At 37.0% G+C, this 17988-nt stretch overlaps 1 protein-coding gene across 3 annotated transcripts in view; it reads right to left on the bottom strand.

The window, feature by feature from the left end:
- evlb (Enah/Vasp-like b) overlaps positions 1-17988 on the bottom strand; it is a 29972-nt gene that overhangs the window by 8198 nt on the left and 3786 nt on the right. The window contains exons 1-4 of one of the 3 annotated variants that reach the window (XM_027149120.2): positions 9621-9741; positions 7127-7232; positions 2326-2494; positions 1248-1425 (exon numbers count right to left, since the gene is read on the bottom strand). In XM_027149120.2, coding sequence (XP_027004921.1) covers positions 1248-1425; positions 2326-2494; positions 7127-7170 — 391 coding nt within the window. In that variant the 5' untranslated portion in view covers positions 7171-7232; positions 9621-9741. Of the gene's footprint in view, positions 1-1247; positions 1426-2325; positions 2495-7126; positions 7233-9620; positions 9742-13612; positions 14096-17988 lie in introns of those variants that run through there. The other 2 variants (XM_027149119.2, XM_027149122.2) reach the window with 2 other exon arrangements.

Here is a 17988-nt window from a genome sequence, read left to right as displayed (position 1 = left end):
AATCTCATCAGAGCATAATCCATGAACACACTGATGCAGACGTCAAAGATATAAAGAGTCATCCGATTCCAGGAATGAATGGATGGTAATTTTTTTTCAGATACTCTGATACTCTGTGACCATCAGTACAGGGTTTCATTACAGCCAGGTTTAATCCCTTACTGTTTGCTTGCCACCACAGACTTATCTTATCTACTGTAGCAAAACCTTTTTAATACTGCTTTTAATACTTATTTTTATTATATAAACTCACACGGCCTCTTGTTATTACTTTACACTTTTTTGTTCTAACTGCATTTTCCTTGAAGTTGAAAGATAAAGAAAGCTTGTTTGAGGTCAGGGTGGTTATATAAGAGCCTTAATGGAATTTAGTGCATGCAAATTTAACCAATATTTGACCCAAAACCCAAGCAAATCAAACCTATATATTTCAGATTTTGTCTTATTCTATATGCATTTATCTGCCAATATTTTCAAACATCTGTCAATTGTGCATGTGAATCAGGAACAGTTTCTTTCCCCAGGCAATAACCCTGATCAACAACTCACCATAATTATATTCACTGCTTCTTATCATAAGTACTGCATTATCAGGACTGTCAGTCATCAATCATCTGTATATTACACACTACTGCTGCTGTATATTGCACAAATATTGTTATTTGCACTCCCACACTTTACGTACATTACTGATCATTCATATTCTATATATGTTCTTAATTCTATATTCATATTTTATACTCATTCTGTCTATATTGTATCTCATTGTCTGCATTGTTTCCTTGTATAGTATAGTATAGTATAGTGTTATTTATGTCTGTTCGTTTGAGAGTCACAAACTGCTGGAACCAAATTCCTTGTGTGTGTCAACACACGGCCAATAAATCTGATTCTGATTCAGATGAGGTAGCTGCAATTGCATGTTTGCTAAACCTACATGTATACTCAATAAATCCTTTTTTTCCACAGAGATGAACAAGATATCTTAAAATAAAGAATGATCAGTTTTCTCCACCACTCACGTTGTTTATTATCTGTAAATGGCAGCATGACCAGGCTGCACATCTGAGCCACGGAAGCCATGCAATGAATCAATGAACGAGTCGGAATGAATCATTTAACTGAATATATGCAGTCAGTAGTTGAACTACCACTAACGATGTATTTCAGAAATAAAAAATCAAGAAGCATGTCTTACTTAAAGTAGCTATAAAAGCAAAGTGATGCAATCCTGTGTGTAGGCTCACCTCCATCCTGAGTGCTGAGCACATTGAGGGCAAACAGCATGGCATTGGAGAATGTGGTGGCTTCCTCCTTAGTGGCAAAATTGAGTCCATACACTTGCCTGGCATCACGCCATTGGTGAAATGTAGGCGTGGCCTGATTATACTTTAGCCCCTTTACAATAGAGTAGTTAATGACAACCTGTAAAAGAAGTGGAAGGTCAGCTTTACTGTGAGGAATCTGGTAAATGATCATGATTAATGGCTACTTGAAGAGCAACATAAGCAATAATTCCCACCATTAATGAGTAGCAATGTATGTCCTATATACTGTACTTACTCACTAACTGATCAGGGTCAATTTGATACGGTTCCACAGTTATTTTCATATATGGAGGTAAATTAGTCCATATTTTGCAGTAACTCAGTAAATGAGACTGTAAAGCTTGATGTGATGTTTCAAGTCAAGTCAAGAAGCTTTTATTGTCATTTCAACCATATATAGCTATTGCAGTACATAGTGAAATGAGACAACATTTCTCCAGGATCCTGGTGCTACATAAAACAAAGACAGAGCTATGAGGACTTAGTAAGTTAGTCCTAGATACATAAAGTGCATCTGTGCAACCTGGTGCAAACAGTGCAGGACCAGACAAAAAAGACAGACAAGACAGTGCAGAACAAAAGACAGTGAAGACAAACAATTACAAGACAATAAAAAAAAGACTATACACTAAAGACAAATAAACAGAAACAGCACAGACTGGTGTGAATACTATATGTTTAACAATATTGTGTGCAGTAATACTAGAATGAACACAGTGTTATGTGAGACAGTATGTGCAAAGAATGTTTTGAGATCTTGATACACAAATTCTGCTTATGTTCATCTTGCCCTCTGGACCTTCCTGATTTATCCTAATGTCTACACTTTAGATTTGTACTACTGTAATAATAAAGACTGTCCTGTAAAAAATGCAGGGTCTGAACATCATTTCAACACACTTCTACAATCAGCTTTCTGTAAAGTTGCTTTGTAAAAATGTTTTTTTTAAAGCACTAAATTAAGTGGAGCTCAAGCATGTGAAACAAGGGCACTGACCTGCTGATCCTGTAGTTTGACCCCCACCACACGGAAGGTGCTGTTGGCAGTGTTGTGGTAGATATTGATGCGACTGAAGCCTTGCTGGCCTGGTTTGATGGGCACCCACTTCTTGCTGGTGTCATCATAGACCATCACAGAGGCACGGGCCTGGCAAATACTCTGTTCACTACAATAAATGGAAAAAGGTGACATGATAAGTAGAAAGTCTATAATCATACAGGTGCATTAGCAAAAAATTACACTCCTACTCAAACCAGCATTGCAACCCAGTGCATAGATCACCAGAATCCAAAGGAAGAGAAAGTGGACAGGAAGAAATATTATAATATTTTATTATACTTATAATATATACAATACACACAATGTTATTCCAAATGCTTCCACTAATATAGTAATGTTGATTGGGATCAACTCTAGGTATGATCTGAGTGTGAATTGTCCCATGGCTAGTGGGAATTCCTAGCCCTAGTTTTCTCTCCCTTATATAATAAGGGATTACTGAAGATATGCTTTATGCATTTCTTGTGCCAGACAATAGATGGTGCAATTTAGAAAGGCAGTTACTGGAATTTCAAAAGAATATTATGTATTGATAAAAGTGGAACTAATCAGTGGGCCTATGCTTGTACGTTACAGTGAATGACAGACTGATCCATTTCCATAGTTTGTCACTGTCATTGTTAACCCTTTTTTACAGCAAAAGGAACATAATGTGTTCAGCAACACCAGGTGATTTAATGAGAATTGTAAAGAATTATTATTGTTATTAAGGTTCATAAGTGGCCAGTCATTATTTTGCTATTCTCGTCCTCTACATTAGGTGACATTTATGAAATCTGTACATGACATTGTTTTTTTTTTTACAAAATCCAAAAATTTTCTGCGTTATCAATTTTTATTAACTTTTGATAACACTAGTACATTATGATTGCTAGCTACCAGTTGGTCACCATACCACACCATACCACACCATAGTGACCTATACCTTTTGGATACGAGGTTACATAAGGACTGATATTTTTTTGACAATGATATTGTTCTAAAATAATTTTTGTATTTGTTATAGACAAAAAAACTACAGGGAGGCCTAATCCATGTACATACATTTCATAAGCAACTCCAGCATGTAATGGCTATCAAATACTTTCATTTGTTCATTTCATTTATTTATATTTCGTAAATGTCTATCAAATACTTTTAACACATCTTATGAACAAGTTTTTTTCTTAGCATTCCTGCTCGCTAAGAATATGAACAATATATATATCTGCTACTCTCTGCTCTGTACTATGAAATATTAAGTCATTTTATTAACACAGATATGAAAAATGTACCGCATGCATTTACTCTTATAGTGTATACTTATAGTGTATGAGAAGGAAATGAAGGAGGAATAAGCACTGATATGATTTTTGCACTGAGAAAAACAAAGAGAATCCACTTGACTACTATAATGGACTGGGTTATAAGGTGAATGACAAGAAGAGGAAAAGAAATCTTTAGAATCTATGGCCGTTGCAATAAACAAACCATAATTATTCAATAATATAGGTTAATATAGGTTTATTTTTGGACTGTAATTTGAGTACACTCCAAAAAGCCTTATGATAAATATCTACATTAAGACTAAAAGACTAATGAAAAAGTCACAGCACATTAGAAGATCTCCTTTTCTGAACTGGCCATGTCTAATTTAGTTTCCTAGCAATTTAAACAGAAGTGACAAAAGCCAGCAAGACACACGCGCGCACACACACACACACACACACACACACACACACACACACACACACACACACACACACACACACACACACACACACACACACACACACACACACAAACACACACACACACACACACACACACACACACCCACAGACACCCACACCCACAGACACCCACACCCACAGACACCCACACTCACATACACACACACACACACACACACACACACACACACACACACACACACACACACACACACTCACACACACATACACACACACTCACACACACTCACACAGAGTGAGACACCCACCCACACAAATGCTTAGAAAAAGGAACAATATACAAATATCTTGACATACAAACACACACTCACACTGTGCATTATATTCCATATTACATTCTTTGAATTTTTTTAATTAGAGTGGAATACTCCTCATCAGAAAAAAGAGAAATTATATATCTATTTATCCTCGCCCTCAATTCTGAAGATATGCATTTAATAAAATCTAAAAGTTTGGGTTCATAAAACTTTATGATTTTGAAAATGTCCTGTAGTTCTGTAACACATCTTCATAAAAGGCCTGAAATCCCTTTAATACTCAGAGGATCACTTTAATGTGTATTTCAGATGACTGAATTTCTCTTTAAAATCACATGCAAATCTAAGCATAGCCTGTGTTTGTTTGTGTGTGTGTGTGTGTGTGTTTGTGTGTTTGTGTGTGTGCAGACAGGCTGTCAGTACCGACTGATGTGTGTATGGATGTGTGGATTGAGGCTTCGTGATGCAGTCTGTCCCCTTAAAGATCTCAAGCTGGCTCAGCCACATCCCTGCACCTCTCATGGATAATTCATCTGTGTGTCAATGCACACATCTCACATCCCCATCATCACCTCTTCTCTCTTCATTTCCCGCTCCCCCAGACTGCATATTTAATATCTCTACACCCTTTCTATTGTCTTGTGCCCTACATGCTGGATTTAAAGCTACGTAAGTAAAATGTCACACTGAATGTTTGAGAGTCCAGTTTATTTAAAGTGCAGTATTTTTTCAATTTGTGACCTGATTAACAGTGATTAAAAGGTTTGAATTTGTAGGTCAATAGAGGTAAACTGAAAATATGCCAACCCTAATGCCTAATGCATTGCAGTTCTAACAATGTGACAATATGAATATCTTTGCCATTTGTTTTGCTAATAATTTACATTACCAAAAATGTTACCAAAAATAAGTTTTTTGCTGCAGTTTCCATAAGCCATCTTTAACCTAAATTCATCCTAAGTTGGTTTGTTTTATCTTTGGCAGCTTTGGAAAACCTGCTTTGTTGAATTGCATTTTTAAAAGTGATTTTCTATATTTTTACTTCTCATATTTAAAATGCCCAAAACTATCCTTCTGGTTTTAGACAGAAAAATAGAAACACATTTAATTCCAGGAAAAAATCTGTAGTTTCCAGAAGTATAAACTGTATAATAATAAGTAGATAAATTAAATAACATTGAGAAAAGTTTAGAGATGTGTACATCATTGTAATTTCTATCATTTTCAAGGGATTTTTGTGACTTGTAATGGGAAAAGTTTGCAGTTTATCCCCAATCCATGTCATTCAGTAATTACTGAATGAATTATTATTCCTTCAGACCTTCTGTCTCTCCATGGTGTTTTTATTGACTATTCCTTATAAAACAATTTAATGTGGGCGATGCATTTGGAATCATCCCTATCTAAATATATAACAAGACTAAATTAAAAACGATTTACTCACTAGAGATTACAATGCATGGCCTTGTGTTGTTGCGGAAAATGTGCACAGTGAGGCCTTGATCAAAGCCTAATATTAGTCAGAGTGCAGGATTGTTGTTCCCAAGAGTATAACACACTACAACCATGGTCTGTTATTACAGTAAATATACATTGCTTGGTAGTGTGGGCTGGTTGTGTGTGTGTGTGTGTGTGTGTGTGTGTGTGTGTGTGTGTGTGTGTGTGTGTGTGTGTGTGTGAATGTGTGTGTCTGTGCGTGTGTATGTGTGTGTGTATTTGTGTGTATACAGAGTTTGTGCCTCTGAAATGCTCTGGAAGCATCTTTTCCTTGATCAACAATACAGCTGATTAAGCACTACAGTTGATCGCATTGTTTGTCACATAGACTTTATGATCATTAACCCAGTGATCTGGGATTATCAGAAGAGGCTTTGTTATGAACCCCTTCCACCTAGTCAATGATTTAACATAGTTTGACTATTTCTCCTACAGAGTGATCTGTCACATCTTTCCTCTTATCACCATCCTATGCCATGATTTCTAATCAGAGACAGACTTTTTTCCAATTCACCACTGCACTGAATGACTCATGTAGATGTGATAAAGCATGTGATTCACAGGCTGGCTATTTTTATCAAAACATGATGTATTTTGAGATGATGACAAGGGAGAGGTTTATTATCTGCAAGTGTGTCTGAGTCTGTTTAAATCTAACACCACAAAGCTGCTTCAAAGGTGAAATGAAGCCAACACAACACAGCTTTATTAATGATGACATGATGCTATCATCCACAAAGTGCTATCACTGCTGATGGGATTACTTTGTAAAAGTTATTGTCAATGTCTTCCCTTATCACATCACATTTGGCAAATGTGTGTGCATTTAAGTGCTTTTAAATCCCAATCAGCAGGTTAAATCTCCAGTAGGGTCAAAATAAATTAAAAGAAAGGTATCAACCCCCATACATTCTGAGACAATCTAGTCTGTTGTATGTAGAATCATGGAAAGGAGATTTTGGAAAGTTTCCTTTGTCCAAAAACATTTTAAACAGAACTCTAAAATGGATAACAACCCGAAAGATCCTCTAAGATTTAATTTCATTGAGTGTAGGTAGAATTTATGCATCCACAAGAAATACCGATATACATAAATATAATATTGGTGGCACAGATGGTGGCTGTATATAGGGAGATTCACATGTAGTCCAAAGGTCAGTACAGGTTTATTCTCCAGGAGGTTTCCACCCACCTCCCAAATACATGCCTGAATGACTAAACTCCCATCCAGGGTATATTCTTGCCTTTTACCTGGTGTTTCTTGGATGTATGTGTGAGGTGTTTCTGGTGCCCATCTAGTGTGTATTTCCACCTCATGTCCGGTGTTCCCAGGAGCGGCTCAGGACTCACCATCACCCTGGATGTGCAGAGACCAGGACATATGATGCATGAACTTCAGAGTTTTGTGTATAAACCTTGCTGTAGAATCCCAAAATGTATGTCTCTGTATCCAGGCCAGGATGATGAATCAGATACTGTATTATGAAATTCTAATAATATTGGCCCTCGTAAGTTCACTAACACACTTCTTTTCCTATTAATACTTTATCGGTCCAGGCAAATACTATTATATTTAAATATTAACTACAATTTAAATAAAATAATCCTGGACCAGATAGTCAAGTTGAGAAACTTTAATAACTCTGTAGTATCATATAGTAGCATTTCTGGACACTACATGGTTAGAGGCTGTAGAAACTACACAGTTAGGTTTGAGTGTTTCTGTGATAGAAGTGGCAGAATGCCTTGCCAAAGAAAATAGCCTTCCAGGATCAGGAACTGCAGTCAGAATTATGAGTCAGGTTTTTTGGGGGAAGATGGTGTTACATAAGAAGCTTGCTGGACTGCACATTTGAGGTTTGGTGGCAGTGGAGGAACAAGGAGAGGAAAAAGCTTCCTGCTATCAAAAGTCTGGACTACAAAAATAAAAAGCATTGACATTTAAAATTCCTCTGAAATCATTCAGAGCCAAAAGAGATGTTTTTTGATAGGATGTTTTTTTTATAGAAATGATACGATTTTTGAAATGAAAAAATCTCAAGTCCATTTTTTGGTAATGTTATTCAGTTACAATCACAAATAAAAACCTTCTGAGACATATTTTACGGGCATGAAACTGATGTGTCAGTCACAGACTATGGTAATTGTTGAGAGACTAAAACCATTTGCATAAATAAACCTAAAGTTGAAGAAAAATTAGTTTGGTTGTAGTATGATTTATTAGAGGGTAGCCTGATCCAGCCCCCTGTATGTGATCTCAGCCACCATAAAACTATAAGGATAATTTTTACTTTCATAAATAAACAATAGAAATCACGTTAAAATGCAGGACGTGTCGTCGATGGGAAAGAAATTTATTTATCATTTTGATCCAGAAGCAATTTTTTTGCTTTTACACGCGTGTGTTGAAGTCTTTCAAAAGTGCGTCTTCAGCTGTCTGCTTTATTTGAACGGAGAAGCTCAGGCACGCGCAGCGTGCACGCGCAGTCAGAGCTGGAGGCGTTTATCTATAACGTTTATCGGCGGAAAGACGCAAAGACGGCAACCAAAAGCAGTGAAATTTCACTATTCTTATTACCAGAGTTGATAGCTCAAACATAAAATGAATGTAAACAATCCATTCAATACTAAATAAAAATAACATTTATTGATTTGGACTTTGTCTTGTGAATATTTGTTTATTAATGACTGCATTCATAGGACACACTGTTTGTAGAAAATGCACACATACATGAACTGATTTGATCCACGACTGGCATCATTACATCATGCATAAAATTTTGGTGTCCACTTTTGCCATTTAATAATACCATAACTTTTGGCTTACTATGTAGTCATATAATATAAAACTCTTCTTGTTTTAAATTTTCACTGAGGACTAAAACCCCCTAAAGATAAAACCCTAGAACCGCCCCTGGTAATTTATAAATGTGTAATTATTAAAGAATGACATAAAATTTATTAAGAGTTACATTAAATGTATAGGCTAGGCTTGTGCCTCCTACCAATTACATTACAGCTGCTATCAAGTCATTCTATTAATCCTATAATTAAGTTAATACAAGGGTAAAATACAGGTGCCAAGAAACTGAACAATTCCACATCCATGTCTGAAAACTTAAGGAAACAAGGTTTTATTTCTGATTGTTCAAAGCACTAGCACCTGAGACTCATTCCATAAATGTTAAATAAATCTCCTTACAGAAAGCTTCACCATATCTACAAGTCTTATATTTTTTGCTTTTTTTTTACACATTTTTGTACACAGTCAACACATTTTTAATCTATTTATTATTTGCTATTTGAGTGGTAGTTCTCTGGTTAAACTGTTGGCCTTCAGATCAGAAGGTTGTGAGTTCAAATACAAGCTCTGCCTAGTTGCAGCTGCTGGGTTCTTCAACAAAACCCTTAACCCTTATCTGCTCAACTGATAAATGCAAGTTGCTCTGGATAAGAGTAATTAGCTTTAGATTATGTTAAACAACAGCAACAACAACAATCATAATAATTCATACTGATCCCTAAATATTATATCCTAAACGTTGAAATAGCATAACGAGCACATTAGTATAAATGGTACATTTTATGTATTTACAAGAAAAGTTCGGCCACCAGTGACTCTTTTATTCTGTACGTTTTTGTCTTGATATATAACAAATAAACACAGCTTGTTATGTTACAGAGAAAGCAGAAAGGATCTCCAAGGGCATAAAACATACACATGACTGTAACAAAGCACTGATACCTGGAACTGCTTTTCCATAAGTCAATCGCTTCTTTCACATCAACGATTATGTAATAAGTCTGTCCGTGTTTTTGCCCTGTTTCTGTCTGCTGTCTTGTCCTGCTAATTGTTGGCCCCGCCCACTTATTTGTTACCATGGACACTACTTGCACTCAATCTCTTCCCCAGGTGTTTTGTCTTTGTCTCTGATTGTCTCTGCTTTGTGATTGGTTCCTGTTTACTACATTTACTCCGTTTGTTCACTTCCCTGGGGTTGGTCGTTCTGTCACGCTGAGACACGGTGAGACAAAGGCGAGTGAGGCTCCAAGTGAGGATCCAAGTGAGGATCCAAGTGAGGATCCAAGTGAGGATCCAAGTGCAGTTTAAAGTTTTAATGAACAAAACCCAAAGGAACAGGCAGGCAACACGGAACAAAACAGGAAACGGGAACACGAACACACCACATACCAACAACGACCAACACCAGGGAAGTGAACAAACAGAGTAAATGTAGTAAACAGGAACCAATCACAAAGCAGAGACGGAGACAAAGACAAAACACCTGGGGAAGAGATTGCGTGCAAGTAGTGTCCATGGTAACAAATAAGTGGGCGGGGCCAACAATTAACAGCAGGACAAGACAGCAGACAGAAACATGGCAAAAACACGGACAGACTTATTACAGATTATATGATATTTTATTAATATTAGAATTTATTATTAGCTTTAGCTTATGCAGATAATCTGTCCCTGTAAATGAGACAGAATCAGAAAGAGCGTGTTTAATAACTTGTGATCTGAATCATAGTTTGTAAAGACAGCCAGAGATGTGCTGTTACAGAAACAATCAACAGAAGAGTTGTTGTAGTATAAACACTGGTTACGTGCTTTAAATTTAAAAGTGTCTAACACTGTGTATTGGGGTGAAATGCATTGAGCTGGACACTGAATAAACCTAGCTAATCTAAACACTGGATAAAATGAACATGCACTAAATACATACAAACCATAGCAATATTTGCTTACTTGTTAATTTCTGACACAAATCATGATCATTTGGGATACCCAAAATCATTTAATCTCCCCTTGAGTACAAGTTATTTAAAGATGCTACATGCCTTCAGACAAATAATCATCAGTAAAGGCAATTATCTTCAATATCAGTAGTACTTTATATATCTGTATTTTCTTTAGGTGCTAATGCAGAATCTGCAAACACACTATGGCCTCTAAAGGCATCACTGGTGGCCTCTATCATCTGCTCACAGTCTACACACATTGGACACAATCACAGACCCCGTCAAATGGAAAAAAAAAAAAAGCACTTTTCCAATGGAAAACATCTTTGACGGCTTTGTAATTATCCTATGGATTACACCATATAGAAAATAAAAAAGCATGGCCATTAGCTAGTTCTGCAAGTGTGCAAAAAAATAAGAAACACTACACAAGGCTACACAACACAAAGAAAGAAAATGATGTGTGCACAGTCGATTGGACAAGCAACATTCATATATGACTCAAAATATTAATGACTTTTTACAACATTTTAACCTAATTACTATGTATAAACTGTATTAAGCCTCTTTTCCATGGATCAACATTAAGCTTTGAAAATGATGTTTTAGTAGTAAAGCTAAAAATCTGAGAACCTTGTTGTGTTATAGTGACTCCAAATCATAAATCTATTCTAAACATTGTCTTCAGCCTTCTTCAACTCTTAAAGCCAGGACAGCATTTTGTTTATCTTGTTGTTCCTAAGTAGCAATCAATTACAAGACAAAGTAAATCGTTTAATAATATTATCTTTTTTATTTAACTGTCACTATACATGAACAAAAAAAAAAGGATACACAATTATATTATTAGGTTTCACAATGTTGAGCCTATTTTACAATTTGGCTTTTATATTGTCATTAGTTCTACTGGTATTCTTTCAGCATGTCACAGACCTTGTGGATGTTTATGATCATTTAGAAGCTATTTGTGAGTAAAGACAATTTAGTATTAAAACTCCTAGACATCCTGTTTTAAATTGATCTCATTTATATAATGTATGGGGATAGACAGACACAAATCAATGTCTGAGATATGATATAACAGAGGAACATACCTAAATTATGGGAGCATGGCAGTGAGAGACTACAGTTTTCTATGTTCCATGTGAGCACTGAAGCCTTAAAGCAAGCTAATACTGTATCATATGGTACAAACATCCTACAGCATGTAAGCTTTCAGTCAGTTACGTTTTATGGTTTTACCATGGCTTTATATCTTCTAAGGAATCTATGGCATGAGAAATGGTTAAGACAATCATAGATGATTTGATTCATTTTGTAAATGCATCTCAGTACTCAACACAAAAAGCCTGCAGACATCTAATTCCTTGCAGACGTCTGTGAAAGCTCACGTAAATGAACATGCATCAGAACACATCAACAGCCCCTTTTCCTCCTCGCTATCTGAGTAGACAGGATACAGTGAGTGCTCTCCCGTGGCGAGTCCGCCATGTAGCCTTGGTGAATTGTATTATTGGAGGCTGGGAAGCACCATGTCTCCATGGTAGCCAGAATCCTTACTGTGGTACAAAGCATCCATTTCCTTACATTGCCCACCTTATAGACCACGGACAGGAAGACACACACAGCCATCGATCTTATGTTTATTCAATTTACAGTTATATTTCATATGTATTGATCATTTTCTTTGCATTTTCTTCTCTTAGTCTTCCCTTGGATTCCCTTCAATTACATGTAGGGCAGCATTTTCTTTCTGTCCATCGATCCATCTGGCCTTTACCTCTTTCTTTACCCTTTCCTTTATTTGCTTTGTTCTCACTCTGACCTTCCCAATCTAACCCAGTAAACCTTATTACTGATCACACTGTAAGCCAGTGGGTCTGTAGCCTGACACTGAAGCTATGCTCTTCTGACTCAGTCTAGCTGATCTGTATTATCTTAGTAACAGTCAGTGGAAACAGTCCATACATCAAGACCACAAACCTCACAACTATGTTACAAGCAGCACAAACCCAAAACCTCCACTTCTAAAAACAAACTGGCTTCAAGAACACAGCCAGAATGTAGGTAATTCTACAGTGAATACATTTATGACATTTGGTCATCGTTAAAACGCTATGGACAATAATGCTTTCCTTTTATTCACTATAAAATGTCATACTTTTCTTCAACTACTAAAATTTAATCGCATAAATTTCATCACATCTTTAGTAGATTAGATTGGGGAATGTGCTAAAACAATATCCCTGAGTGGACATGGAATCAGAGCCAGAAATACAATCCGCATGCTGTGTGAACACTTCTACGTCCAAATCAAACAGATATTCAAGGACTATTTCCCCAAAGCAGAGCACACACACACAGTCAGCCAAGCACATTAGGGTTGAGCCTCCAAGCAACAGTGTTAAATTCAAAATTCAGCGGCAGCTGATAGGAAAGTCACAGACCATCAAAGCAATAAAATCTGATTAGTATAATAATACTCCTTGGGACTTTAAATTATACGTAACTGTGGAAAGGGAAAAATAAGATGATAAGGGGATAAATGAATCTGAAATAATAAATGAGTGGAGAAATGGATGGACTGGCATTTCACCACTCACTCAGCCCAATGATGATGCTTATCCAGGCTGTCATTTAATTGACATGGAAAAAACTCTCACATGAAGTTAAAGCCGTGTGAGGACAAACCAATAGCTAACAATATTTAAACACATTCCTTGAGTGAAATCCATTGTAACAATATCAGTGATGTGGCCCCACAAGGCATCCTGAGGAAACATCAACAGAGAAAATAAGAAAGCAAGAACAAAAGATTCATAGCCGTACACTTCATGAGCATGATAAGCAGCACTTCCACTGCCAGCCAGCACAGCCGTCTCAGCTACAGTGGAAAGCATAACTCAACCTCCGGTCTATTTTCAACAAAAGCACTCAATTAGAATTCCTCTCCAGAACTCAGTGCAGGGACAGCTGGACAGAGGACAAACCTACCTGTGCTTATACTCAATGACCTGTGTGCTGGCATCACAGTAGATCTGGGGGAGGTAGAAGCGGTGTGACTGCAGGTTAATATCCATTTTGTGTCATAGCAGGGGAACAAGTGTTCACATTCACTGGTTCAATCCCTCAACGGGCTGTAAGCTGTGCTGCTCCTCCACTCAGTGTAGCATTCATTAACGGTTCAAAGACAGAAAAAGCAACAGCATCTGGTAGGAGCAGGAGTTGCACAAAAGGCAGAGGAAGCTGCCTGATCTCGCTTCACCTTCCATCACACACAGACATCCACATCGCAGACACTCAGTAAAGCAAAGACCCTGGAATGGATTTGGTTTGAAAAATAGAATGAAGCCATCAGATGTTCTTAGTGAGAAGGAAAAGATTGAATCAGTCCTGACAGAATACGACACCAGAGAAGCTAGGTAATAGAAAGTAGTAGAATAAAAAGGGGAAAAAGGAAAAAAGAGAGCTCTCCTCTGAGAGGATGGAATGAAGTGATTCTGTATGAGGCATCCCCCTCCGACTGCTTCTCGCTACATCTACTGGATTAGATCCCTCCCACAACCCTCCATCTCTCCATCCCCCTTCCTTCCAGCTGTGATAAAAAATAGTCTTAAAACCCCCAGTTCACAATTACAGCTACTACTGTTACTTGGTCCTTCTCTCATATCTTCCTTCTTTTCTTTTGCCTCTCAATATTTAATTTTCCCATTTTCCCCTTTCCCCCGTCTCTCTCTCTCTCTCTCTCTCTCTCTCTCTCTCTCTCTCTCTCTCTCTCTCTCTCTCTCTCTCTCAAAACCTGAACTTATACTTGCTGAATAGTATCTTCTATGCCACATGAGAATTCACACACACACACACACACACAGTACTGACAACAACACACTTGATTAAACTGTAAATGCTTTTAGAAAACATTTCTTGGTTTGATGTCACTAATCAGAGGTTGTGAATTGAAGTCACCAGAGCTTGCACTAAGCCATCATCATTTTCTCTGAGACATGACATTCAGACATGAGCTCTGTCATTTATTCTGATCTGGTCATGTACACTGTAATAAAAGGGTTAAACATTTATAATGATGCTATGATCATTAAAAACACCATGCATGCGCCAAAGATTGGAATTTGCAACCGGGGTTTAATAAAGTGTTCCCTCATCTCATTTTTCTTCGTAATTATGCATCAAAAACTTCTACATTTTAGAAAAATGCTTCAATTAGGGTTTTTTTTTCTGTGATTATAGTGTGTAACAGACATCAACAGAAACTTAATGCTTAAACTAACATTGGCAGTTCAAGGTTTAAAGATAACTAAACAATGAAAATCCCTCTACTATTATCAAGAATGTAATATTTCAAACATTGACCAGGTCATAGTGTATGCATTTAGTCATGACACTAGTTATAGATATAGATATACTCCAGATACAGATATAAAAGACTAGTGGAGGCTCTTATGTAGAGGAAGCAAGCAGCCCTTCCCCCATCATCATCATCATCCCCTTTAGCAGGTTCCTGCATGGCGTCAGACAGCATTTTAATCCTTAAAGGGAAACACGCCCTTTAAAGAGGAGCTCAGCCAAAAGTCATCTGTAACCTGCACAACCATTAGCACACCGCAGGGACCATGACTTTCTGTTAGACACATGAACACAGCCTCCCATGATGAAGAGCACTACCACAGATGGAGAGGGGGGAGTTCAGGATGGAGTATACAAGCCAATAAATTAAAGAAAGAGAAAGGTAATGAAATACACATATGAATGAATGGGGACCCATCAAACATAATTCATGGATGGCACAGGAGAATGTAAACATAAACATTTCATAGACATCAAGCAAAGTGGAGAATTGGCTGACAGTGAAATTCTGATTAAGCAATGAGACAAGAAGAGAGGTTGGATAGATGGAGATTGACAGCTGGCTCCAAGGCGGATCACTTTCCTTAGCCTTTTTACAGCCATTTGTTGGCATGGTCTTCCATTAAGGGAAGTGGATTATATGTATAATGTCATCGGAGACTAGGTTCAAAAGGCACTATAACTCTACACTATACAGTACTTAAACATGCGCATGCTAAATACACGCTGTGATCAAATTTCTGCATAGCATAATTTGACCGATTTCAACTCACACACTGTTATAATGAGCATCTAATTAAAATTATGCTGTGAAAAACACCCCTACAATTAAACTTTAATTAAATTAAACACATAATATGTTTGTATTTCTGACTAGTTTTATTAGACCATTTTTAGAAACCATCTAGTGATTTGTGGTGATATAAAGATATAACATGCTTAAATAACAGTAACATTTCATCACCATTTGCCAGCTGTAAGCTTAGTCAGTGTGTCCATGACCACGGCATAAGAGGAAAAATAAGGCATTGCAACATTTTGATATAATCAATTGCAGTAATTGCGAGAAGTGAAATATACTTGTAAAAATCAGTTCAACAGGTGCTACAGTATCAAATGTGCTGTTATAACAATCACTTATTCTTTCAACAACTTATAAATGAGTATGTGCTAGAAGCTCAGGTACAGACCATAAGAGTAACATTTTACCCTTGAGCTGCCCTAATATGGGGTATTAATAGAATATTGTAAGGCTTTCAACTGCTAATGATGTTCTACTGCAGTTTTGTTTCAATATCACAAGGCAAATTGGAGTTCATAATATGACCAAGTGTGAATAACTTTTTTTGGCTGACACATCAGGGTTCATATTCATAATAAACCGGGTTCATGAATATGGTTTAATATTCATGACTTACCTGGACAATGGCAACTGGTCCAGAAGGACTGTCTCCTACAATCTAATTGTATAAGATTTGAGGGAGGTTGATAGACAGAGAGCAGAACACAGACAGAGAGAGAATCTGGAGGTTAAGAGGATGCTGTTCACTTCTGCCCCATCCCAAATATCCATCTCTCTCTCTCTCTCTCTCTCTCTCTCTCTCTCTCTCTCTCTCTCTCTCTCTCTCTCTCTCTCTCTCTCTCTCTCTCTCTCTCTCTCTCTGTCTCTCACACACACACACACACACACACACACACACACACACACACACACACACACACACACACACACACACACACACAAATAGAGTACAAAATACTCATCATGCCTGCACCTACACCTCACCCAGACCTTAACTTCAAACTCAACTAACTCAAGGAAATGATTAATTTATTTATGACAAATAAATGCAAGCTTACACACTGCTTACACACTGCCAAAAGGCCAAAGAACAATAATTACTGAATATCTGCTGTGCAATAACTGCTATGTCTTAATGTTACAAACATATATATTTTACTATGTTCTTATACAGCAATTAAAATGTGGAACTGGAGGGTTATAGTGTCTGTGGGACAGGTTCCAGATACATCATGGAGAGTCAAGTTACTAGATCTATCCAGTGCAAAATAATAATTGTCTGTAAAAGTATTCCCCTAAACGTACCAAGATTACGAATAGATAAAAAAAATACTGTTTTATTTGAATTCACTTATAGACCAAATCTGCTCTACTTACAGATACACTACAGTAGAATTCTCCTTGGACTAAATTCCACTGAATGTATCTGCTCATGTATATCTCTGACAAATCTGTATAGTGTCTCTTAATATCCATTTAACAAAACCAACAGAGTGCCAGTTACTTCCTTCAGAAGCAGATGGATGTTTTACACTTCAGAAAATAATTGCAGTGTGACGCTAATGCCACGCTCTGTATTTACACGGAAGAAAATCTGTGAGCGGGTTATTTTGCTTTTATAAGCATCTCAGCAGATCCAGAGATGCATTCAGCTTAAGATGTTCTATTTCAAACTCATATGTTGGCCATCCAAGCAAGCGCCGTCAGAAGATCCATACACTGACCCAGCTCAATATTGACTGGACTGGATCTAGAGGATGTGAGTTTTAGTGCCTTTGCTTTGATGCTATTTTACCCCTGAAAAGCAAAAATGTTGGCAGTGTTTATATGTAGTGTAAAAACAACCTCTCGTATTATGTATAACTTACAAAGCTTTTTGATTTGTAAAGGATAAGTGGATTACATCGATGGATAAATAGATTGAGAGAAAGAGAGAGGGAGACATGTAATTTATTGATCCCCAAGGGAAAATCTGAAGCAGTGAAATGTTCCAGCATTTTTTTAATAAAAGAGAGATGAAGTGAAACTAGTTTTGAAACAAAAAACACATTTATATGTCATATATTTGGAATTTATACTACATTTCCCTGGCTGTGAATGAGTACACTGTGATGGACAGGCTTCCCACACAGTTTTTCCAGTAAAGGATCTGTATTCACTGCAACCCTGACCAGAATAAAGAAACTACTGTAGATGAAAAAATAGA

Source organism: Tachysurus fulvidraco, chromosome 16 (assembly GCF_022655615.1).
Source record: "Tachysurus fulvidraco isolate hzauxx_2018 chromosome 16, HZAU_PFXX_2.0, whole genome shotgun sequence".
Classification (NCBI taxonomy): domain Eukaryota; kingdom Metazoa; phylum Chordata; class Actinopteri; order Siluriformes; family Bagridae; genus Tachysurus; species Tachysurus fulvidraco.
The sequence above is the reverse complement of the archived record's forward strand: the minus strand, read 5'-3'. Positions and strand labels throughout refer to the sequence as shown.